Source organism: Empidonax traillii, unplaced genomic scaffold (assembly GCF_003031625.1).
Source record: "Empidonax traillii isolate 1590-97213 ecotype Southwest subspecies unplaced genomic scaffold, ASM303162v1 scaffold534:size827195, whole genome shotgun sequence".
Taxonomy (NCBI): domain Eukaryota; kingdom Metazoa; phylum Chordata; class Aves; order Passeriformes; family Tyrannidae; genus Empidonax; species Empidonax traillii.
In genome coordinates this window covers 22,716-44,804 of record NW_020955727.1, presented here as the reverse complement: position 1 = coordinate 44,804, position 22,089 = coordinate 22,716, and the positions used below count along the sequence as shown (strand labels likewise).

The following is a 22,089-nucleotide window of genomic DNA, read 5'->3' as shown; positions in this document are numbered from 1 at the left end:
GTGTGACTGGGGGTTGGTGCACGGGGTGGTAAATCATGGAATGGTTTGGGTTGGGAAGGACCTGAAAGCTCATCCCATTCACCCCCTGCCATGGACAGGGACACCTTCCACTAGCCCAGGTGGCTCCAAGCCCCGTCCAGCCTGGCCTTGGACACTTCCAGGGGCACATCATCTTTAGCCAGACCGAGAAAATTCTCAGCCAGGACTGTCAGAGCAGCACAGAATGATTCTGGTGGCTCATGGAGGAGAGGGAGAGGTCCAGAGGGCAAATCCCAGTTCTGGCAGCCCGGGGTGCCTGAGTTTGGGGCTTTGCAAGAGCTCTTCAAAGAACGAATCCAGATCCCGATTGTACAGATGCCTGGGCTGCACATTTATTGTGGAGGCACCGGAGGTCAAGGATGCCACATGCACTTGGGTACCAGCACCGTGGAGCGAGAGGGAACCGTTCCAGCTCTACTCAGATGCCTTTGCTTGTGCTGCTTTCCTCTCCTCCATCATCCTGTGCTTCTGCTTCATCAGGCACGTCCGTGCATTTCCATGGAAACCCAGATCACCATCTAGAAAGACAGGAAATGTCTGAGCAGTTCCTCCCATAAGCCTGTGTTCCATGTGAAGTGAAACCCTGAGTTTCAGACCCCTGTTCCCAGTGTGCTTGTCCCCATACTCACATCTGTCCTGGTAGGCCTTGGTGACTTGTTTCAGCAGCTCCACCTCCTTGGCACAGTTCTGGAACTGGTTGGGTCCTTCCCTCTGCTTGCATGCACCCAGCCTTTCCCGGACTATCTCCACAATTTCCTGATCAACCATCCTGCAGGAAAGGTGGCAATGAGGGTAACAGCAGTCAAAAGATGACAGAAAAGCTGAACCAGGAGGTGAGGATAACCAGTGAAATGTCAGCACTAGGTTTTTAAGGATCATGGTCCCTAATGCCACTTTGCCCACGGACAGCAGGATTGAGAGGTGGGTAATATATAATGGGGTGGCCAGGAGATGCTGCAGCTGCCAGGGCTGAGCGCCCAGAGCTGTGACCTCGCCTAGGGACAGCCCAGGGACAGCCGTACCTGTCCCTCCTCCACTGAGCTTCGGCCTCGAAGAAGCACAGGTAGTCGCCCTCCAGGCACTCGCTCAGGTCGGGCACGCGGCGGAACTTCTGGTGGTAGTAGTAGAACTTGTTCTTGGCTTGCTGCTTCTCGATCCACTCTGGGGGGACAGCCTGGTCAGACACCCCAGCCCCAGATTCCAAGGGGCAGTACAGCCCCAGGATCCGCCTCAGCCTGGTGCCACCTTACTGGGCAGCAGCAGATCCATGTCTGCATCCAGCTCGTGTGCCCTCCTGTGCATCCCTCGTCCATGCTGTGTCCCATATCCCTGTGTCTGTCCTGTCCATCCTGTGGTCCTGTCAGTGTCCCCATGCTCCTGCATCTTTACCAGTGTCCCTGCTGTGTCCCATATCTCTCCGTTCCAGTATCCATGCTGTGTACCCTGTCCCTGTGTCTGTCCCTCTGTCCATGCTGTGTCCCATGCCCCTGAGTCCATCCATGCCAGTGTCCATGCTGTGTCCCAGTGTCCGTGCTGTGTCCCCGGTGTTGTCCCTGTCCCTCTGCCCGTGCTGTGTTACTGTCTGTGCCAGTGTCCCCGTGCCCTTGTGGGTCCTATGCCCCTGTCCCGGTGCCCGTGCCCTCACGCCTGTGCCCCGGTGTGCCCGTCCCCACGTCGCAGCCCCAGCCCCAGCTCCCGCGGGGGGCTATCCCGCCCCGCCAGTACCTCGGACGAAGGTGACGGGCGCGTCAATGACATAGCCGAGGAAGGTCTGCACGAAGGTGACGGGGTTGGGCACGGACGTGGTGCTCTCGACGACGGGGGTGCGGGTCGGCGGCACCTTGTACGCCTCCCAGTCGTGGTCCTCCGGCATCGCGGCGGCGGCAGCGGGGGCAGCGGGGACCGGAGAAGATGGCGGCGGCGCCTGAGGCGGCGGAATCGGCGGCGGGAAGGGGAGGGGGGGGCGGAAAAATGGCGGCGACCCCTGAGGGGGCGGGAGCGCGGGAAGATGGCGGAGGCCCCGGGGCACGCTGGGAGCTGTAGTCCGTGTGTCCCTCCGGCCTCACGGGATCCCGGGATGGGCCGCCTGGGAAGGCACCGCAGCGTGTCCCGAAATTCTTCCCTGTGAGGGTGCTGAGGCCCTGGCACAGGTTGCCCAGAGAAGCTGTGGCTGTCCCTGGGTCCCTGCAAGCGTCCAAGGCTGGGTTGGAAAGGACTTGGAGCAACGTGGGCCAGTGGAAGGTGTCCCTGCCCATGGAAGGGGTGGAATGTAATGATCTTTAAGGTTCCTTCCAACTCAAACCAATCTATGATTCCAAGTTCTGTTGCCTCAATCACTTTTCCAGTCACAATCACAAAGCCTTCCTTGCCTGGGCTGATGGAGGGATTTTCAGTCCGAGCTGGGGCGCCTGGAGCAGATGTTCACAGCTGTGGGTGAGGTACCAGGAGGAAACTGCTCTAATTCCTGCCATTCTCGTTCAGGTTGTTCAGGAGGGAGAAGCGTAAACTGAGACAGCAGCAATTGACCTTTATCACTCCACAACTGTCATGTCCAACCTGCCAGCTTGGCCAGGAATGAAATGAATATCGCAGCGGGTGAAGCGAGCGGCTAAATTTGTGTCTTCAGACCGATAACCATCTTAAGTATTAATCTGGGGAGGCACTTAGTGACAGCCTCTCTCTGCTGCTGCCCCGGGCTGAAGACGTCCCATGGTCGGTACAGCTCTGCTGCTGTCGCTTGTGTGCGGAGCAGGGCTGGGTTATGCTCATGGAAGTGCTGCTGGAATGGGGTCAAACTCCTGGTAGTTCCACTTAGGCTGCAAAATAAGCTTGGTAGGAAGCGCAGCCAGGTGCTGGGACTGACCTTAGCAAGGAGGGAGCTGCAGTGGGCGCAAGACTAACCCTTTGCTGCTTGGGCTGACCCCCCAGTTCCCTGCCCTGAAAAGCAGTTGTGTGAGAACTTGTCCACGCTGCTTTCTCTCTGCATGACCTTGTGATTGGGGTTTATAGATTTGCCTCTTCTAATTTGTTTTTGAAGCATTTTGAACCTGTACATGTTCCTGTTACCAACTCCTTTGGGCATCCTTTCCCAATTTTTTCTAACCCTTGGTTGTGCTTGTTTGGTGCCATTTGCCTTTGTGACATGAAGCCCAGGAATTCCAGGCAGGCCCCTTTGTCGCTGCAGAATACAAAATAAATAATTTTAATTAAAGGTACAGAAGGACAGGCCTTGTAAGGAATATATTTCTCCTTCAAAGTCCTCAAGCAAAGCCGAAGGAGAGAGATTGTGTTAAGTTTTTTTATTTAATTGGCAGAATTTGTCCAGAAACTTAGAAAATTCAGACTGAGAATAGATTTAGGTTAGATATTGGGAAGAAATTCTTCCCTCTGAGAGTAGTGAAGCCCTGGCTCAGGTTGTCCAGAGAAGCTGTGGCTGTCCCTGGATCCCTGGAAGTGTCCAAGGCCAGGCTGGACAGGACTTGGAGCAGCCTGGTCCAGTGGAAGGAGTCAGGATTGGAACTGGGTGAGCTTTAATGTCCCTTCCAACCCAAACCATTCCACGATTCTATTAAATTGTTCCATGCACATGATGGAAATTTGAACAAAGTCCCATCCTGTTATGAGTTCTTGTGCTGGAACCAAGGAGGAGCACAGAATCCCTGCAGCATTCCCCTGTTAAAAGGGAGACTTCCCGTTGGGGTTTTCATTGTTTTTCCCATTGCCCAATATTTTGGGACCCGAGGGGGGAGCTGATCTTTACTGTTCCTCTCCGCAGTCCCACCGCAAGTTCTCTGCTCCCAGGCACGGCCACCTGGGCTTCCTCCCGCACAAGAGGAGCCGCCGGCACCGCGGGAAGGTGAAGGCGTGGCCCAAGGATGATCCCAGCAAACCAGTGCACCTGACAGCTTTCCTGGGCTACAAGGCTGGGATGACACACACTGTGCGGGAGGTGCACAGGCCTGGGCTCAGTAAGGCTTGGCTGGAGCCACATCCAGGAGGGCATCGAGGGAAACCCTTGTGGGTGGGGATCTCCTGGGAAAGGGGTGGTGGGGAACACAGCTTCCAGGTTATGTCCTGCATATCCAAATCTTGGGTGGTCAAAGGCCGCCTCAGCGTGAGCTGAGTGGGTGGGGGGGGGGAGTCCTGGGAATGCCCACACTGGGATGGCGAGGGGCGGTCTGGGAGATGGGAGGGCTGGGACTGGCTGTGGGACCAAACACCACCTCTCCCCCAGTGCTGGCCGTGACAGCCTGCCCACGGATCCCCAGGGGAGTGAGCTGATCCCAGACGGTGCTGAGCGCCACTTCCCTTGGCTGCCTTGCAGAGGTCTCCAAGCGGGAGGAGGTGGAGGCTGTGACCATCATCGAGACCCCCCCGATGGTGGTGGTGGGGGTGGTGGGCTACATCGAAACCCCCAAGGGCCTGAGGAACTTCAAGACTGTCTTTGCTGAGCACATCAGCGACGAGTGCCGGCGGCGCTTCTACAAGAACTGGTACGTGCTCCCCAGCAAGGGTCTCTCCTCATGGGAAGGGACTGCCCAGGGAGGGGTGGAGTCCTCACCCCTGGAACGACTGGATGTGGCACTCAGTGCTCTGGGCTGGGGGACAAGGTGGGGGTCGGGCACACGTTGGACTCGATGGTCTTGAAGGGCTTTTCCAACCTCAGCGATTCTAGGGTTCCCAGGCTTGGTGTGTTCCTGGGGGCCTGCATGTGAGGGGCCCCTTTCAGGGTTTCCACAGGCTCAGCTCCTGGTGGAGTGAAACTGCTGCTTATTTAGTCATGCACAGCGACACTGCAAACAGCTTGATGCTGGGGATCAGCATGTGCATATGTAAATTTATTCTAATAGTCAGACGAAGTTAGCTCTCTCCACAGTATCATGTGGCAGGTTCCTTTTCCCTCGTGTAGGCTGGGCTCATCTCCTCCTCAGTTAACTGAGATGCTTGAGCTGAGGCAGCAAATGGAGCAAAACCAGATTTGCCAGGGGAGAAGTTAAGGCAAAATGTGAGCCCTGGCCCTCATAAACACCAACACCCCAAATCACTCCCCCAGCAGAGAGGAAAATGGAAACATGAATTTTCTTGCTATGGGAATTGTCTCCTGTAAGAGTGCCGTGGAGACCCATCCACCACATGCCTCTGCTCCCTGTTTTCTCCTGTCAGCCCTTTTCATGGCCCATTCACTTTCCTCTCCCCACCCCAAAGCCCCTGACAGTCAGGTGGGGTTTGGGTACTCAGAGGCACCTTGTGCCTCCAGGGAAGTGCCTGGCTGTTTGGTGATCTCCTAGCTTTAGGAATCTCCTGTGACAGTGCCATGGAGACCCACCCACCACAAGCCCCTGGTCCCTGTTTCCTCCCCTCCCTGATTTTGGTGGCGCTGAGCCAGTCAGTGGGAGACGACTGGATTCCTCATGCAGAGAGGTCTGAGTTCCCCTTGGATGAGCCCCTTTCACAGCTCATTAGCACCTTCCCTCTTCCCACCTCAATGCCCTGCTGGTCAGGTGAGGTTCAGGGACCCGCAGGTACCCTGTGGCTCCAAGGAGGTCCCCCCTCAGCGCTGTCTTGGGGTGCACGAGCCCTTCATCAGCTCTGCTGGGTGTTAAAACACTGCTGTCGTAGGCACAAGAGCAAGAAGAAGGCATTCACCAAGTACTGCAAGAAATGGCAGGATGAGGCTGGGAAAAGGCAGCTGGAGAAGGATTTTGCAGCGATGAAGAAGTACTGCAAGGTCATCCGTGTCATCATGCACACACAGGTCAGGGCCTTCCCCTGGAGAGGGCAAGGGGGGCTCAGGGTCTTCCTCAGCTCTGAAGTGAGGGCCTGGAGATAGGACTGGGGGGTTTTGGTGGGGTCACAGGAGACTGAGTGGGCAGAGGGTGTGAGATGGGGTGTGCAGGCAATGGGAGGTGCTGGCTGAGCTTTCCAGCTGCCTCCTGACCTCCCTGTCCCCTTGAGCTGGGCTCAGCAGAGCTCCCTGCTCCAGGTTTGCCTTGGGAGATGTGGTTTGGGCACTCTGGGGACCCCCTACACCCATGGAGTAGAGCAGGAGGAGGGCAGAGCCTGGGCAGGTGCTGAGCCTGTGTCAGCAAGGGCTCTCAGGCCCCATGATCACCTCAAATTAGCAACTGGTGTCAAATGTTTTGGGCAAAAATAACCCCACGGGCAGGCACAGCTTTGCCAGATGCTGATTGCTGGATACACAGGGTCCCGTTTTCATGCTGATCCCTGGAGTTAATGGGTGCTTTGGAGTCTTGGGGGAGAGCTAAGCTGGCTCAAGGCTTCACTTGGGGCTGGCACGGACCCTCAGTGCCCCACTGGGGTGGTTTGGCAGAGGGTTTGCACAGGGAGCTGGGACTGGGAGGGAGTGGAGGCATTAGAAATAACTGCCCAGTCTGGAAGCAGAAGGGGAGCAGGACCAAAGGAGAGATGTTGGCTCAGAGCACAGAGCTGCTTCCAGGCTGGTCACAGTGTCCAGCCTCAGGCCCTGCTCTGCTGGTGGGCTCCTTTCCCATGGCTGTTACTCCTGTGCTTAACTCTTGTGGCAGGATGGTGGTGACCTCTCCCTGTGCTCCTGGAGAGAGGGTGTGCCCCAGCTCCTGCCTGGCACTGGGAGATGGGGTGGTTGGGCTCAAGGACAAGGAGCTGAGGGATCCCAGATATGAAGGCCTGCTGACCCAGGGCTCTGGCTGCTGTGAAAGGGGGTGAAGGGGCTGCTCTGCTCCCCCCTGTGCCCCTCACAGGCCGTGAATGACTCAGCCCTGCCTGTATGTTCGTGCCTGGGGGGCGAGGGAAAGGTTTGCCCCTAAATCCCAGTGTGGTGCAGATGAAGCTGCTCCCCCTGCGGCAGAAGAAGGCCCACGTGATGGAGATCCAGCTGAACGGGGGGACCGTGGCTGAGAAGGTCGACTGGGTGCGTGAGAGGCTGGAGAAGCAGATCTCTGTGCACAGCGTCTTCAGCCAGAACGAGATGATCGATGTCATCGGCGTCACCAAGGGCCACGGGATGAAAGGTACAGAGCAGGGACAGCCTCGCCCGGGGTTTGGGTCTGCCCTCACAGGACACCGCCCTTGGGGTAGTTTGGGGGGAGGGGGGTGTTAAACACACTGAGAACTCCCCAAGTTGTTGCACAGGGAGCAGCAAAGAGCCTCTGGATCTCAAGCCTGACATCCAGTTCTGTTGTAGCAGACCTTGGTTTCCTTAATCTCAGGGGTTCCAGTAAGGGAGAAGTGCAGCAGGGGCACCCCTGGTGTAGATACAAAGGAGCTGACCAGGATGGAGAGGTTTTCCCTGAGGTTATGGCCATTGAAGGCTGTGTTGTCTGCTCTGCTCAGAGTCCTCCCAGGAGGCTCAGAGGCACCATCAGCACATAAATGCACCTGGGTTAGTGGAAGGTGTCCCTGCCCACGACAGGGATCTGGAATTGTGTGATCTCTACGGTCCCTTCCAACCCAAACCATTCTGGGATTCTCTGGCTCTGTGGACTCCTCCCCAGCCCCACGTGTGCAGGGGCGTGGGTGTTCCTGTGTGTGCTCGTGGAACACGTCCCAGTCTGACCAGAGCCCTGGGAGGCGAGAGCAGAGCTGTGCTCCGGCCTGTCCCGCTGCTGACAGCTCCCTGCAGGCTGCTGAGCCTGTCCCTCCCTCCCTCCCATTCCCAGGGGTGACAAGCCGCTGGCACACCAAGAAGCTGCCCAGGAAGACCCACAAGGGGCTGCGGAAGGTGGCCTGCATCGGGGCCTGGCACCCGGCCCGCGTGGGCTACTCCATCGCCCGCGCTGGCCAGAAGGGCTATCACCACCGCACCGAGATCAACAAGAAGGTATGGCCTGGGGAAGCTCCTGCCCACCACCACTCACCTTCCTGCCTCCCAGCTTGTCTCCGTCCTGCTCTACACGGTGCCCTCAGTTCCCCCCAAGCTCCCCAGATGTTTCCCGAGAGATCTCCGTGTCTTTCCTGGTGCTTTTTTCCCCGCTCGAGGGCACATTTTGGTGAAAAGCGGGTCATCCCGTGATTCTGTGTGTGACTGTGTCCGGGGCAGGAATGTCCCCACCTCCCCTGCCTCTCTCTTCCCAGATTTACCGCATTGGCCACGGGATCCACGTGGAGGACGGCAAAGTGGTGAGGAACAATGCCTCGACCCACTATGATATCACGGAGAAGACCATCACACCTCTGGTGAGGACTGAGGGGTAACAGGGCTGTGACTGGCTCTGGCTCAGGAATCTGAGCCAGGGAAGCAATTCCTTGTTTGGAGACAGCTGTGTAGGAAATGATTTGAAGGAAATTCACTGTAAGAAATGCAGTGAGTCCTTTCCTTATGTTTTGGACGTGGGAAATCATCCACGTGAAGTGTCTTTTCAGGCCCGTTGGTAGACCCTTGTGGCTGATAACTTGGGTGGAAAATGAGAACTCATTTAAAAAAAAAAAAAAGGCAAGAAGAAATCACATTAAAAATCTGACAGTTAACAGAAAAATGTTTGTTACTTGATTTAAAAGTTCACTTTTGTTTATTAAAACCTGTTAACTTTTGAGTCTGGCCAGCTCTGCTCCTGGTTCACCCACACCCTCCAGCGAAGGAAGCAGGTTCTGGTTCCCCAGCTCTTATTTGGTGCATCTAGATGGGATTACTAGTTCAGTGTGGCTGGCATGATCTGGGGGTCTAATGGAAGGTGTCCCTGCCCATGGAGGGTGGGTGAAACTGGATGATCTTTAAGGTCCCTCCAACCCAAAGCATTCCAGGATTCTGTGATTCCCAGCAGGCAACTCAAAGGGCGCAGAGTGCTGCCAGCTGGAAGGACTGTCAACAGACAGTCCTTAGAAGACACCTCGTGTGGACAGGCGTTGCTCCCACACTGCTCTCCTGCCCTCCAACCCCTCTGCCTCTCCCCACAGGGTGGTTTCCCTCACTACGGGGAGGTCAACAACGACTTCCTCATGCTGAAGGGCTGCGTGGTGGGCACCAAGAAGCGTGTGCTGACCCTGCGGAAGGTGAGGGGGCCCCAGTGCCAGCCAGATGGGCATGGGCTACAGCTCTCCAGGAACACATTCCCCACGTGGAGAGTCCTGCATATGCTGGGCAGGGGGATTGGTCAGATCCTCGATGCTGGGTTGCAGAGGGTATGTGGCACATGAGTGTGGTGTGAGGCCGCTGGCAGGCAGATGGTTTGTGGAGTGTGCAGGTGGGTGGAGTCTCTCAGGAGACAGAAGGTTCAAACCCCCAAGGGGCCCAGAAATGAAACCTTGGGTTGTGAGGAAATGAAAGAGCAGCTTTCACCTGCCACCTGAGCACCGGGGTTTGAGAGCACAAAGTTTCGTGGAGGTATTTGTTTAAAGGCTGTTCCAACACTGTTCCAGCAGAGCTGATGTCCTGATTTTCTGTAACGATAATCCTGATGTGTTGTGACTCTCCTTCCCCAGTCCCTCCTGGTGCACACAAGCCGCCGGGCTCATGAAGTCATCGAGCTCAAATTCATCGACACCACTTCCAAATTTGGCCACGGCCGCTTCCAGACAGCCCAGGAGAAGAGGGCTTTCATGGTGAGTTCCCTCTGGGCTGCCTCCAGCTCATCCTGGGGCTAAAGCAGCTGACTGTCTCCAACCAAGCACCTTCTAGTGGAAGGTGTCCCTGCCCAGGGCAGGGAGCTGGAACTTCATGAGTTTTAAGGTCCCTTCCAGCCCAAACCGTTCCAGGATTCGGTGATTCCATGACCTGCTTCTCTATATAACAACAGGCAAAGGAATGATTGAGGCTCTCTTGCATAAAGACAGCCGTGAATTCAGTTCACACAGGAGAAATTATGTGAAAGGAGAACATGAGGGTTGTGTGAGTGATCCAAGACAACCCAACTAGCAAATAATAGACCATATGGTCAACCAGTTCCCATTCACCTCGGGAAGTTTTAAACAAGCAGTTAACTTGGCAGGCACTGCCTTGGCCATATGGCCCCTTTCACTTGGAATTCTGCACTGCTTTGATTTGTTTGGAATGACTTATAGCTTCAACGTTCTTAGGAGGAAAAAAAGTTTGGGTCAAATTCAGGCACAAATTTGTGATTCTTTTGTCAGGAGCTTTCAAGAAGGCCAAGCAGTGTATTTTTCTTAAATACAGGGCAAAAGAAATGATTAAATAATCCAAACCAAGCAGTTTCTTGAATAGTTTTGCAGCCTACGCCAGGCTGCTGCAAATCTGAACTGAAATGGAGGAAGCATTGAGTAAGCCAGGAGAGAGAGAGAAGAGGAAAGGAAAGGAAAGGAAAAGGAACAACTTACTGTATCCCACGCAGATGTAAACTGGGTCTGGATCTGGCCTGTCAGCCAGAAATGCCATGTGAAGCTGGCTAAGCCTCCTTAGTGCTGGGAGGGGGATTGGTTCGACAGTGCCTTTGCAGAGCTCTTTAGAGGTTAAGCTGATTTCCTTCAGCTCAGTGTCAGGAGCCTGGTGTGTGTCACTGCAAGCCCTGAGCTGCTGTGATGAAGATTTGGGGGCAGGAGCAGGTTTTAACCTGGGTGCAGCTCTTTGCTTTGCCATTTCCCCCTGTGTAAAACATCACATTTGGCTGGAAGTTGAGGCACATGAGTAATTCCTGCCGTCTCCTCCCATAGGATTGATTTGTTCTGGGACAACCCCATTTTTTAGCCTCAGGCTCTGTTGAGTTGGATGCTGAGGAGCTGTGCCTTGAACTGAGGGAGGTCCTGCCTCCCCCAAGGCTCAGGCAGCAGCTCAGCAGCTTTCCTACCATGGAAACACTGGAACACCTCCTGGAAATGCTCATGAGCCCAGTTCCTGCTCCCCTTCATGTTCCCTGGCAGAGATCAGCCCATCTGGCTCAGGGCAGGTCACTCCTGGTGCTCTCTTGCTGCTCTGATGCTGTCCAGAGAAACAAACCCTCTGTGCAAGGGCAGTGATGCACCTTTCCCAATTCCTGAAGGGTGATGGAGGCTCAGGGGGGCTGGTGGATGGTGGCACCAAGCCCCCAGCTGGGGAGCAGGGCCCAAGAGCAGCCTGGCCCAGCAGAGCTGCATTTCTGCTCCCCACAGCCCAGATGCAGCTCTTCAGGCTGGGTTTGTCTGTCCCTAACTCCAAACTCTCCTCTCTGCTCCCTTCCAGGGCCCTCAGAAGAAACACCTGGTGAAGGAAAAGCCAAGTGTGCGGGAAGAGCTGTAAGGATGGAGACACAAGGCTGGCTGACTGGGCACTTCCAATAAAGGGGCTCCAAGCCGTGCCTGCTCCCAATCTTCCCTCTGGAGGGATGTCTTGCCTCTTTTCAGCAGGCAGGGACGGGAAAAGTGGCACTTGGGATTGGCCCATATGGACAGGGACAGCCAAGTGTCTGCTCTGGCCTCTGGGTCCTCCCTTTCCTTTGCCCAGTGGTTTTTTTTCTCACTCACTCAAACTACCACAAAGGCTCCCCTTCCTTCCAGAGGAGAGCAGAGCAGGTACCTGCAGTCCTACACTTCTGCCCCAGTTTCCACTGGGAATACTGGGCCCCCTGACTTGCCTGTGCCCAGTGTCCCTGACAGTCTCTCCCCTCACTGCCCCTCACACTCACCCAGACACTGTTTGGCTGAGCTGAAGGTTTGACCCGTGGGATTTTCCCCGTTCAAACCCACCCCCCCCTGATCCCAGCCGGCGTCCTCAGCAGATGTGGGGATTTGTGTACAACAAGATGGCTGCTAGGCAAGGCTGGGCAGCGATGGATTTATTGAGTTTGGACTCATTTCCCACCCCTGCTTTCCTTGCAGTCCAGCTGCCTGTGGGGAGGGTGGGATGCTCGGAGCTGTGATATTTGAATCAGCGATGATCCCAACTCCTTCGGTGCAGAACCGATCTGGGCGGCCTGCACCCTCTTTGGGAACCAGACAGTGGGAAGCCCAGCCTTCCACTGGTCCAGAGCTGCCTCCTTGGCCAGGAGTCCTGGGAACCTCGGCCATGAAGTTCCTGGCTCTGCAGAAGCTCCTTGTGCTGTGCCTGGTTCTGCCCTGAACGTGTGCTTGCAGGATTGGAGGAGGAGGCTCATCTGCACAAGCAGAGGATGAGGATGGATCCAGGCCCAGCCAGGCCCCGGCTGTCCCCGTGTCCCAGTGAGATCCCTGAGCTCCATGCAGTGTCCCTGCCCCTGGGAATGTGCTTCAGAGCCTCTTGTCCCCCTTGGCTGGCAGGTCCCGGGGCAGTCCCGCAGCGGGCGGCCAAGGATCCAGGCCGGAGCGCATGATGGGAATGATGAGATCGTCCATGTTTGGCATCACCAAGATCTTCTGAAAGAGGAACCCAGAGGAACGAGTCAGTGGGTTTGAACACCACTCCCCTGCCCAGGGACACTGCCTGCAGGTGGCTTGGCAGGAGCCACGCTCAGGTCAGAGCCCAGGGCTGTGAACAGATCCTGGCTTCCCACCCCCTCAGCAGCAGCCCCAGGGGGTTCCCAGCACTGGACACTGGGGTGAGGACAAGCAGGAACAGATTTTCTTGGCCCTGCCCACCCCTATGGCTTCATGGGAGTTCATGGCAAAGGGCAGGGACCAGCACTTTGAAAGCATCCAAATGGGCAGCTCTCTGGGGTGCCCTAAATATCTGTGGGGATATTTCTGCTCTTTGGCCAGAGGTCTCAAAGGTGAGAGGCTGAAAACAAACTCTTATGATAGTAAATCCCCAAAGCCTTCCCAGACCAGAGCAGATGGGTGGATTCAGCCCTTCTGAGGGGTGTCTGCCTGGGAGTAGCTGAGAGCCTGAGTCCCCCCTGCTTGGGGCAGGGCTGCAAAAGGGAGAAAATCACTTTTCCTCAAGCACTGTCGTGCTCAGAACACCAGCCCTGGAGCTGCTTATTCGGTTTCTGCCTCTTGACTGTCCAAAGCTGGACAGTGCTGGCCCAAACTGAGGTTGATTATCCCCGATGGCAGGGTTTGCCCAGCCCTTTAGCAGCCCAGGCACCTGAAACTCGTGCTGCAGCTTCTTCTCGATCCACTCGGTGACGTGCAGGAACGTCACCTCCCGCTCGCCCAGCTTGGGACGCACCTTCAGCTCCAGCTGGGGCGGCACTCGGAAGCTGTACCTGCGAGGGGAAAGCAGAGAGGCAGAAAGCACCACGGCCCAAAGATGTGGCACAGCCCAGGTGGTCCCACTGCTGGGTTTTAGGGAGGAGGTGGCAGCTGACTGTCCCCAGATCCTGCCTTGGCCTGGGTGGGGACTCAGAGAAATGAGCCTGAGGTCAGTGAGTCCCCTAAGTAGAACAGCCCCAGGCTGCTGGTGCCCCGGGTGATCCCGAAGCCCTGGAGCTGGCTCCTTGGAGCCACAGGGAGCAAGGGGAGCTGGAAGGAGGATGTGCATGTGGGGAGAAGGAGAGCTGGTACCAGACACGGTCCGTCGGTGGTGGGGGGATATTCACGGCCAAGGTTCCTGCCAGCTCCTGCACCTCCACCGTCAGCAGCAGCGGCGTGTTGGAAACCTCCTCCATCTTCTTCTTGATGAACTCGTTCTCCGTGGCCTTCTGGAAGTACTTGGACTTGGCGATCTTATCCACGAAGCGCAGGATCCTGCGGCTCGTGCTGTTGCCGCTGACGTGGCTGAAGTGAGGGGAGACCCAGCTCAGCACAGGGTGAGGCCCAGGGCCCTGCTGGCTTTCAGGGTTCCCCAGCCCTCTGCCAGGGCATCCCACAGGGACAGGGTCCCCTCTCAAGGGCTGCCACCGTGCGCTGTGTGCCCTCCCGGGGACACCGTCCCCATGTCCCCACGCTGGTGTAGCACTCCTGCAGCACCTCCCCGTGCCCCCCACGGCACAGACCCCCAACACCCCCTTACCCCTCGGTGCCAGGTGGGGGGACCCGTTCCCCTGGGGCTCCCACAGGCTCTGCAGCCGCGACATCTTCCTCCTCGGAGGAGCCGGCGCTGGAGGACTCGGCGTCGCTGTCTGCCAGCAGGATCAGCCGGGGCCTGGCCCTGCGAGCCCCGAGGGGCGTCACGGGGGTGGCCTGGGCCAGCAGCCCCTCGGCTCACTCAGGCAGGAGGAAGAGGAGGAAGCCAGCCATGCACAGCCTCCTTACCCCTCTGTGCCTGCCTCTGCTGGGCCGCTCTCCTCTGCAGTGCTCTCCTTCCCCAGCTTGCTGAGGTTCATCTTCGTCTCCAGCGTCATCTGCAACGAGCCGCTGTAGGTGACCTCCATGTCCACCCAGAGCCCTGCCAAGGAGAGGGACAGGTCAGCACCACAGGGGCAGAGCTGCCTGTGCACCTGCCAAAACTTCCGTGCTTCAGGGACCAGACTGGCACCTCAGTGAAGCTGCAGTGGAGCCAGCCCTGGGGCCCCTGCGGGGCTCTTACCTCGCTCATTTACAGTGGGGTTGGAGGCACTGAGGACCAAGGGGATAGATGTGCCCATGTCCAACTCTGTCAGCGCCAGCTCGTTCATGAAATACGGGAGCTGATGGAGGGAAATGCCGCGGGGACAGTCACTGCAGCCTGGCCCCTGCTGTGGGGCCTGGGCTCCCCCGGCTGCTGGGATGCTCCTGCCTCTCACCTTGATCTTGCTCAACTTCTTCTGGATCTTGTTGGACACTTGCTCAGCCCAGTACTGCTCCCGCAGGAAGTCCCAGAAGATGCGCCCCACCAGCGCGTTCATCCAGGCCATGCCCGCCTCGCCGTGCCCGCCCGTGTCCTCGCCGGGCTGCGGGGGGATGGGAGCCACGGGCCCCTGCAGGGAGGTGGCCTGTGAGCAGTGGGACCTGCTGCCAGGGTGTTCCCCTGCCCCAGGGCTTGGCTGCTCCTACCCCGGTGCCGGGAGGGAGGGGATGAAGCACAGCCTGGCAGTGGCTCCGTGCAGGGGGGTCCCTCAGTCCCGCTCCCAGGGCTGGGTTTGGCCCACTCACCTTGGTGGGCGTGGGGCTGCCCAGAGCTCCGTGAGAGGGGCTCCGGTCCGGGCTGGGTGCTCCCTGTGCCGGCACGAATCGGGCCATGTAGGTGTTGTAATCCAGGTAAATCTCTTCCACGCTTCCCAGCAGATCCTTGGGTGGGACAGCGGAGGAAATGTCCTCGGTGCTCCCTCCGCTGCTGCTGCTGCTGCTCTGCGAAGCCGGTCCCGCGCCTGGGGACGTGGAATCCAAGAGTCAGTTAGGTTGGAAAAGCCCTCTCATGTCATCAAGTCCAACCATTCCCCCAGCACTGCCAACACCACCACTAGGCCACGTCCCGAAGTACCACATCCACGGCTTTTAAATCCCCCCGTGCCCATTGCTGCCCACAAGGGCACACATGCATCTCCCAGCTGGATGGATCCTGGTGCAGAGCAGAGCCCACGATGGCCATGTCTCACCTGCCTTGGTGTCACCGTGGTTGCCGGGTGTCCCACGGGAGGCTTGCACGAGGTGCTGGTACCACTCTTCCTTCTCCCGCCCCGTCCTCCCAAACAGGTACAGGCACCTCTCCCTGCAGTCCCCAGGGATGTCCTGCCCGGACACTGCCACCTTCTTTGTCCCCTCATCCCCCTGCAGTTCCGTGTCCTGCTCCTCGCTGCTCCTGCCCTCCCCCTCGGCCGGCTCAGGGAGGAGGACACAGATGGGGTATTTCTTGTTCCACGTCCGCTTTCGGGCCAGGCTGGGGGGGCACAGGAAGACCTGCAGCACCGAGAGCGGGGGTGAGGCTGGGCCAGGCGGGGGGGAGTGGGAGAGTCTCCCGTGGCAGAGTCCTGGGCACGGCCAGGCTCACCTTGGCGTCGGTCAGGTCGTAGCAGCGGTGGCTGACGAAGGCGGTGTCGAGGATCTCCTCCTCGAAGGTGGCTCTGCGTGGGATGTTGCTCTTGGGGTAGGACAGCTTGAGGGTGGCCCCGTCCAGCACGGCGAGCACCGAGTGCGTGAGCGAGGGGTGGAAAAGCTCGGGGTCGTAGACATGCAGCTGGTTCATCCAGCCCTGGGGGGGGAAGGAAAGGGGGCATCAGCCTGTACCCACCACGGGCACCTCCAACCCGGGGATCCCCTCCAGCCCCTCATCGCAGGCCACCCCCTCCTACCTGGAGGTGGAGGGTTTCCCGGGGCTCTCCCGGGAGCAGTTTGGGGCGCAGGCGGCCCCAGGGTCCCCGTGTGGCCGGTGGAGCCTTCGGCATGAGGAGGAGGATGGCGAGGAAGCCCAGCACCAGCCCACAGAGCAGCCCCACGCAGAGGCCAGCGGCGTAGGGCGGCAGGGGCAGCACCAGGTAGCCGTAGGCGAGGAGGGCGATGGAGGCGAGGGCTCTGCCCGGCACCGCGCCCCCAGAACGCGCCGGCGGCGGCTCCTCAGGGGGTGGGAGCGGGGGCTCCGCGTCCCGCTGTGCCACCTCCACCACCTGGATCACGTCCCCATAGGAGCAGATCTCGTAGCGGCAGTTCAGGGTGGGCTCCCAGGGCGTCCAGTCCCGCACCCGGCGTGCCCCAGCCCCGCGGCCCCCCGGTGTGCCGGGGCTGCCCCCCGGCTCCTTCGTCCGGCACGGGGGGCTGCTCTCCTCGGCCATGAGGCGGCTGAGCCGGCTCAGGGGCTCCTGCACGGCCTCCGACAGCCTCCTCCGCGTGTCCTCCAGCCTGGCCTCGCGCAGCCGGAGCAGGGCGGCCCGGCTCTCCGACGGGGAGATGCTGGGCGAGGACGGAGCCGTGCGGGACTTGGCCGGGCTCAGCCGGGGCTGGGGGGCCCGCGGGAGGTCAGACAGGAGCATCCCCCCGGGCTGGGGCGAGGGGGGACGCTTTGTGTCCCCGTCTGTGGTGGGCAGGAGCCCGCTGATGTCCTCCCTGGTGCTGGCAGGATGGGGTGTGGGTCCATCGGTGTCCCCACGTCGAGGTGAGCCCGGGGACGGTGCCAGGGCTGGAGAGGTGTCGGTCGCCGCCGCAGCCTGGTCTGCCATCGCTCGCATCGCTGATGGCGCTGCAGGGGGAACAGAGGGGTTGGCTCAGCTCCGAGACACCTCAGGGCACAGCACGGGCCTGCCCCTGCCCTGCCTTCCCCAGCACCACTGCCATGAGCCCTGAGCAAGAGCAGGCTGACCCCAGGGACCCTGTTACTGGGGTAACTGGGCACCTTCCAGCCTATTTTGGGATGCACTTGGGGCACAGAGCCTGTGGGCTCTCCCTGGTCTTCCCGGCAGGGATGGGATGGAGGAGGCGCCATGGTAAGATGAGCTCAGTGATGGGGTGTGGGGAACCGCTTGTCTAACGAGGATAAACCTCAGGCAGGCAATTAGCAACGGGGCTTCTGAGAACCCGAAACCACCAGCCAGGTCTGCAGCCCAGTGAGGGGGATTTTCCTGCACCAGGACGTTCTATTGGTCCCAGTGCAAGTGCTGGGGCTGCAAGGAGGGATGCCAGGCCAGCAGGCAGGACTCCCTGACTCCTCTGAATGTTTCTGGCAAAACCAACAGTGGTTTGGCTCCCTCTTCATGCACTGCACGAACCCGAAACGGAGCCAGTCTGAGCTCTGGTCCAAGTGCAGTGTGAGGACCCTCTGCAGGTCAGGAATCTCTGGTTTTACTGGAGGGGCACAAGAGTTTCCCTAGCAAAGTTTCTGTAGCCTTGAGGGTGTCCTTGGCCTTGGCAAAGTGCTGTCCTGTCCCCACCAGCCACCATGATCCCTCACACCTGCGCTCCTGCCAAAGCCAGGGGCTGACCCACTCCCAAAGCCAGGGGCTGACCCACTCCCAAAGCCAGGGGCTGACCCACTCCCAAGCTGTGCCCCCTCTGCGATTCTGGGAGGGAGGATGGATCTGCAGGATGGGCTCTTCAGAGCCAGCTGCCAGCAGGTCCGTGGGGTGCTCAGCCTCTTCCCCTCGTGGCATCCCTGCTGCAGGAGCAGGGATGCCATCCCAGGAACCCTGGGGCTGCCTCACACCCGGCACTGCGCCGCCCTGGATCTTCAAAGCTCCTCAGTGCCAGGAATTAATTACAGGCTGTGCTGCAGCTGCCTCCAGCCCCCTTTATATAATCTCACATTCCTCAGCTCTTGCTTTGCTTCTGATTTACAGGAGCCACTTGTTAACCCAGATCATCCATGGGTGATTGCCCCCCTGGTGCCAGCAGCCAGCAGAGACCCTGGCTGGGGGGCTGGTGCCATCCAGCCTGAGGGCAGGGTTGTGGCAGCACTGGCACCACCAGCACCCCCGGCAGACAGAGCGGTCCAGGACACCCACCAAAGCACCAAAGCAGCCAAACAAGGAGAGAGCAGAGGAAAATGAGTGATGGAGCTGGGCCTGAGAAGGGATTTATTCTAGTGGAAAGCGTCTCTGCCCGTGATAGGGACTCGATGGCCTTAAGGTCACTCCCAACCGTAACCATTCCATGATTCTGTGATTTCAAGGGATCCTCTCCCTGATCCTGCAGGGCCCTGTTCACCTCCCACCCAAGCACAGAAGCTGGGACGCCCCTTGCCCCTCATCATGCAGGTTTCCCAGTGCCCCCGTGCCACAGCCATCCCCAGTATCCCCAGTTCTGCCCATCACCCTTGGCTGTTCCTACCAGAACGCCCCGGGGCTGGTCCTTGGTGGGTCCTGCGTGGCCACCGCTCCCTGTCCCCACCGGGTCAGGGGGACACCAGGTCCCTGCTCTGGGCTCGGAGCTCCCCTCGGCCGTGTCTCTCTGCTCCCACTGCTCCCCTACTCGTGGGTTTTAAAAGCTAAAAAAAAAAAAAAGGGAAAAAAAAAAAAAAAAAAGTCTGTTTCCTGAGAGACCATTAGCACGGTGGAAGACAGAGATAATAATAGCCTGGGTTTGTATGGGAATTCTCCTCTGGCAGGGACGGCGAGTACCGCGGGGGCTACGCTGCTGCAACAGCCACCTCTGGGGAGGGGGTGCTGGGGATGGACCCCACTGGGTGCCACAGCTGGACCACCAGCACCCCGAGATGGAGGGTCCACACTGGGCAGCCCTGGGGGAGGCTTTGCTGCTGGCTCAGGCTTCAGAGGGCACATGCTGAGTGCAGAGGTGCCCCAGCACAAACCCACCTCCCAGCCCAGAGCTCGTCCCCAGCCTGTGACCGTGCAGGATAGGGGGAATCTTTTTGCTCTTTCCAGGATAAATTGGATAGGAAGGTTCTGGCATGTGTTTTCATCAAGTGCTGGGGGCAGCTGGGTGGGTTCAGCTGGGTGGTGGGGCGATGGGGATGGCGGTGGCTTTGGAGGCACCATCAAACAGCTCTCAGGGGGCATCCCCATAGCCCTGGTGGTACCTGGAAGGAATCAGTGCTGTGCTGGATGTTCCACTGAGGAGCAGTGCTTGGGACACCCAGGCCAGGGCTTCTCTGCAGGGCAGGGACACAAGACCCCCACTGACTGTGTCCCCCCTCACTGCAGTTGGAAACACCAAAGCCGTAACCATCAGTAAGTGTCTCCACTGGATTCCAGCTCCAAATATCTGCTCCCTGCTCCCAGCTCTGGTTCACATTCAGGACACAGAGAGAAGCTATGGCCCAGCTTGGGCTGGTGTCTCAGAATGTCTCCCCCACCAGATACTCCCCTCACATGCCCAGGGAGCGGGAGCTGGCCCAGCATGGCACCAGGGATGCTCCCTCTAACTTGCTCCCAAGCGGGCACTGCACTGCCCGGCTGGCATTTGCTGTTTGTCAAATCAGGGGGAGTTAATGGAAACATTAACTTCCCTCAGCCCTCAGGTTAATTAGGTGAGAGCAGCACTGCTCTGCTGGGCTTTCCTAGCCCAGACAAAGGAGCTGGAAATCCCTCTCCAATTATCTCCACAAAGCACAGAACCCAGCTGTGACACTGCCCCCTGAGTGCTCCCATCATCCCGAGATCAAGGAGTGCTGGGCTCTCCCTGCAGCCTCAGGATGTCACTTCAGGCAATGGCTTGGGCAGTGCAGGATCCCAGCTCCATCCTCTGTTCCCACTTCCACAATGCTCTTTCTCAGGGGTTTTACTGGTGGATACTGGAGTGGATCTCATGCTGCTGGGGGAGTGAGGAGCCAGGTGGGCTTTGGCACCTCTGGAATGACTCCAGCGGGATTCTGAGAGCCAGCCAGCCCAGGACCCACTCCCAAAGCCTCTCCACCACCCTGTGCGTCCCAGAGCTTGAGCCCAGCCCTGCCTCTCCATGGACTTTGCTTCACTCCCAGGTCTCAGCCATTCACACCCTCTGCTCATCATTCCAGAGACCTTCACATCCCTCATGGGAGCTCTCAGCCCTGGGGAAGGATCCAGCCAGTTCCCACATCCATCACATTTGTGCCAGCACAGCTTCCCCATGGGAATTTGGGTGAGCAGCAGACACTGGATGGACAATGCTGCCCAGACCCAGGGCCCGGCAGCTGCTGCAGCTCCTTCCACCGGCTGGAAATCCGTGCCCTGAAGGTGTTCAGGGCCTTGGAGTCTATTTGGAGCTTTTCCTGACATCCTGCTCCTCTGATCTCGGTGGATCTTCCAGGAGGTGCTTCCAGCACATGGCATCAGCCTGTCTCCGTGCCGCACGGCGCATTCCCGGCTCCCTGTGCCCCACGGGGCAGCGGCAGAGCCCCTTCCTCCCCCTGCCCGGGCTCCTGCCACGAGTCATCAATCCCCGGGGCTGGAGCGGGAGCTCAGCCGGCCCGAGATGAAGCCTGACCTAATTCAAAGCGGCAGCACCCAGCGGGCAGGAGCCCCGCCGGTGCCTGCCCCTCTCGGGGGTCCCGCAGCCCCCGGGGGAACTCCTGGCCCAGGGACAGGTCCTCTGGCATTCAGGAAGAGTCGCTGCTGTCGCAGGGACAGATCCCGGCTCGTGCCCCAAAGGGAGCCAAAATTTATCCTCTTGCGCCAAGAAGGTGCCACTTCCATGAGAGCCCAAGGCCGGGGACTCATCCGAGGGTCCTTGGATAAACTAGGGAAGAAGGGACTTGCAGTGCTGGTTTTTGGAAGGAGAAAGGAGCTGCAGCAGCTCATCCCCTCCAGAACCTGCCAAGGTTCACCTTCAAAGCCCTCACCTTGCCACACACAGGGCTGCTGCCTCCGCCTGTCCGGGACCCCTCGAGCCTGCAGGGGCCTCGCTGAGTCCCCGCACCCCCCTGCGGGAGGGTCCCCACGGGTCACCCCGGCTCTGCGCTCCCGGGGCGGCGGGACGGGGCATCCCCGCTGAACCTGTGCAATCACCCATCCCCGGAGCCCTGGGGGTGCCTGGGGGGACCCCCAGTCCCGACCACCACCCACCCACCGCCCTGCTGGGGAAACTGGGGCTGCCCCGGCCCCGCCGCCCGCCCCGGGCCCCGCAGTGCCAGTACCTGCGGCAGGAGGGGGGGCCCCGGGGGAGAGTCGGTCGGTCCCGGTGATGGAGAAGGACGAGTAATGCCGGGGAGTCGGACCGATCCCAGTACCAGGGGAGGATAACGGGGGGGTCAATCCCGGTGCCAGGGACGACCGGACCTTGTGCCGGGGAAGAAGAGCCGGTGCTGGTGCCAGTGACAGTGACGGTGCCGGCGCTGATGGAGGCCGGCCGATCCTGATGTCGGTGCCGGGATAGCAGGGCCGGAGCTGGAGCCGGTGCGGGTGCCGGTACGGGGGGTGAAGAGCCGGTGCCGCTGCCGGGTGCGGGTGCCCAGTGTGGATGCCCAGTGCCCGGTGCGGATGCCCGGTGCCCGGTGCGGGTGCCCGGTGCCGGGCTTGGCGCCCGCCCCGCTCCCTTCGGCGGGGCCGGAGCATCCGCAGCACCGTGTGCCGACTCCGCGCTCCGCCCCGCGCCCGCCGCCCCGCCCCGCCCCGCGCCCCTCGCCCGCACCCCCGGGGCTCCCCCTCTGCGTCCCCCCCGCACCGGAGGGGGCTGCGGGGCCCGCCCCGGGACTCCCCGAGGTGGGGGAGGGTGCGAGAGGAGCCCCCCCGGTTGCGGGACCCTCCCGGTGCGGCGGCTCCAGCGCCCCCCGCGGGGCCGGGGCGGGCCCGGGGCGGGGCCCGGCGGAAGGGGCGAGGCCGGGCGGGCGGAACGGGCCGGGGGTGCGGGTGCAGCCATGTCCTTCTGCTCCTTCTTCGGCGGAGAGGTGTTCAAGGACCACTTCCAGCCGGGTGAGCGGCCCCCGGGGCGTGGGGTCGGGGGGATCCCCCCGCGGGGTGGCACTCGGGGAGGCGGAGCGAGGCGGGGTGA

The 22,089-nt window shown here is 59.8% G+C and overlaps 4 protein-coding genes across 7 annotated transcripts in view; 2 read left to right on the top strand and 2 right to left on the bottom strand.

The window, feature by feature from the left end:
- Positions 1 to 346: 346 nt before the first annotated feature.
- Positions 347 to 1,976, bottom strand: NDUFB10 (NADH:ubiquinone oxidoreductase subunit B10). The gene is made up of 4 exons (XM_027897229.1): positions 1,765 to 1,976; positions 1,062 to 1,200; positions 669 to 808; positions 347 to 557 (listed from the first exon to the last, which is right to left on the bottom strand). Exons 1-4 carry the CDS (start codon positions 1,910 to 1,912, stop codon positions 454 to 456), a joined length of 531 nt encoding a protein of 176 aa, XP_027753030.1. The 5' UTR covers positions 1,913 to 1,976; the 3' UTR covers positions 347 to 453.
- Positions 752 to 11,261, top strand: RPL3L (ribosomal protein L3 like). Of its 2 annotated transcripts, none has more exons than XM_027897226.1 (10): positions 752 to 872; positions 3,815 to 4,007; positions 4,364 to 4,532; positions 5,659 to 5,794; positions 6,863 to 7,049; positions 7,698 to 7,858; positions 8,113 to 8,214; positions 8,932 to 9,027; positions 9,457 to 9,576; positions 11,147 to 11,261. In XM_027897226.1, the coding sequence occupies exons 1-10, from the start codon at positions 759 to 761 to the stop codon at positions 11,201 to 11,203; spliced, it is 1,335 nt and encodes a 444-aa protein (XP_027753027.1). In that variant the 5' UTR covers positions 752 to 758; the 3' UTR covers positions 11,204 to 11,261. The 2 variants fall into 2 exon arrangements, with proteins under 2 accessions (XP_027753027.1, XP_027753028.1); XM_027897227.1 differs by lacking the exon at positions 752 to 872 and adding an exon at positions 2,665 to 2,751.
- A 460-nt stretch (positions 11,262 to 11,721) lies between these two features.
- LOC114064301 (testis-expressed protein 2-like) lies at positions 11,722 to 21,568 on the bottom strand. Of its 3 annotated transcripts, none has more exons than XM_027897222.1 (13): positions 21,236 to 21,568; positions 18,493 to 18,649; positions 16,029 to 16,909; positions 15,728 to 15,928; positions 15,336 to 15,636; positions 14,893 to 15,107; positions 14,544 to 14,717; positions 14,348 to 14,447; positions 14,074 to 14,206; positions 13,832 to 13,969; positions 13,384 to 13,596; positions 12,965 to 13,085; positions 11,722 to 12,294 (listed from the first exon to the last, which is right to left on the bottom strand). In XM_027897222.1, the coding sequence occupies exons 3-13, from the start codon at positions 16,896 to 16,898 to the stop codon at positions 12,169 to 12,171; spliced, it is 2,592 nt and encodes an 863-aa protein (XP_027753023.1). In that variant the 5' UTR covers positions 16,899 to 16,909; positions 18,493 to 18,649; positions 21,236 to 21,568; the 3' UTR covers positions 11,722 to 12,168. The 3 variants fall into 3 exon arrangements, with proteins under 3 accessions (XP_027753023.1, XP_027753024.1, XP_027753025.1); XM_027897223.1 differs by having other exon boundaries at positions 14,544 to 14,690; XM_027897224.1 differs by lacking the exons at positions 11,722 to 12,294; positions 12,965 to 13,085 and having other exon boundaries at positions 13,436 to 13,596; positions 14,074 to 14,162.
- A 340-nt stretch (positions 21,569 to 21,908) lies between these two features.
- LOC114064305 (methionine-R-sulfoxide reductase B1-like) overlaps positions 21,909 to 22,089 on the top strand; it is a 3,751-nt gene continuing 3,570 nt past the window's right edge. Inside the window, exon 1 of the mRNA XM_027897230.1 lies at positions 21,909 to 22,010. Coding sequence (XP_027753031.1) covers positions 21,956 to 22,010 — 55 coding nt within the window. The 5' untranslated portion in view covers positions 21,909 to 21,955. The remainder of the gene's footprint in view (positions 22,011 to 22,089) is intronic.

What these genes read in the sequence shown, in the direction of transcription:
- RPL3L (XM_027897226.1), top strand. Translation starts at nt 759, where the DNA reads ATGCACCCAGCCTTTCCCGGACTATCTCCACAATTTCCTGATCAACCA. An exon ending in CAGAAAAGCTGAACCAGGAG is followed by an intron (nt 873 to 3,814) that starts GTGAGGATAACC and finishes TCCTCTCCGCAG; the next exon opens with TCCCACCGCAAGTTCTCTGC. An exon ending in CAAGGGCCACGGGATGAAAG is followed by an intron (nt 7,050 to 7,697) that starts GTACAGAGCAGG and finishes TCCCATTCCCAG; the next exon opens with GGGTGACAAGCCGCTGGCAC.
- NDUFB10 (XM_027897229.1), bottom strand. Translation starts at nt 1,912, where the DNA reads ATGCCGGAGGACCACGACTGGGAGGCGTACAAGGTGCCGCCGACCCGC. An exon ending in GCCCGTCACCTTCGTCCGAG is followed by an intron (nt 1,201 to 1,764) that starts GTACTGGCGGGG and finishes CTGTCCCCCCAG; the next exon opens with AGTGGATCGAGAAGCAGCAA. An exon ending in CAAGGCCTACCAGGACAGAT is followed by an intron (nt 558 to 668) that starts GTGAGTATGGGG and finishes CTGTCTTTCTAG; the next exon opens with ATGGTGATCTGGGTTTCCAT.
- LOC114064301 (XM_027897222.1), bottom strand. Translation starts at nt 16,898, where the DNA reads ATGCGAGCGATGGCAGACCAGGCTGCGGCGGCGACCGACACCTCTCCA. An exon ending in ACGACCTGACCGACGCCAAG is followed by an intron (nt 15,637 to 15,727) that starts GTGAGCCTGGCC and finishes TCGGTGCTGCAG; the next exon opens with GTCTTCCTGTGCCCCCCCAG. An exon ending in GCAGCCCCACGCCCACCAAG is followed by an intron (nt 14,718 to 14,892) that starts GTGAGTGGGCCA and finishes ACCTCCCTGCAG; the next exon opens with GGGCCCGTGGCTCCCATCCC.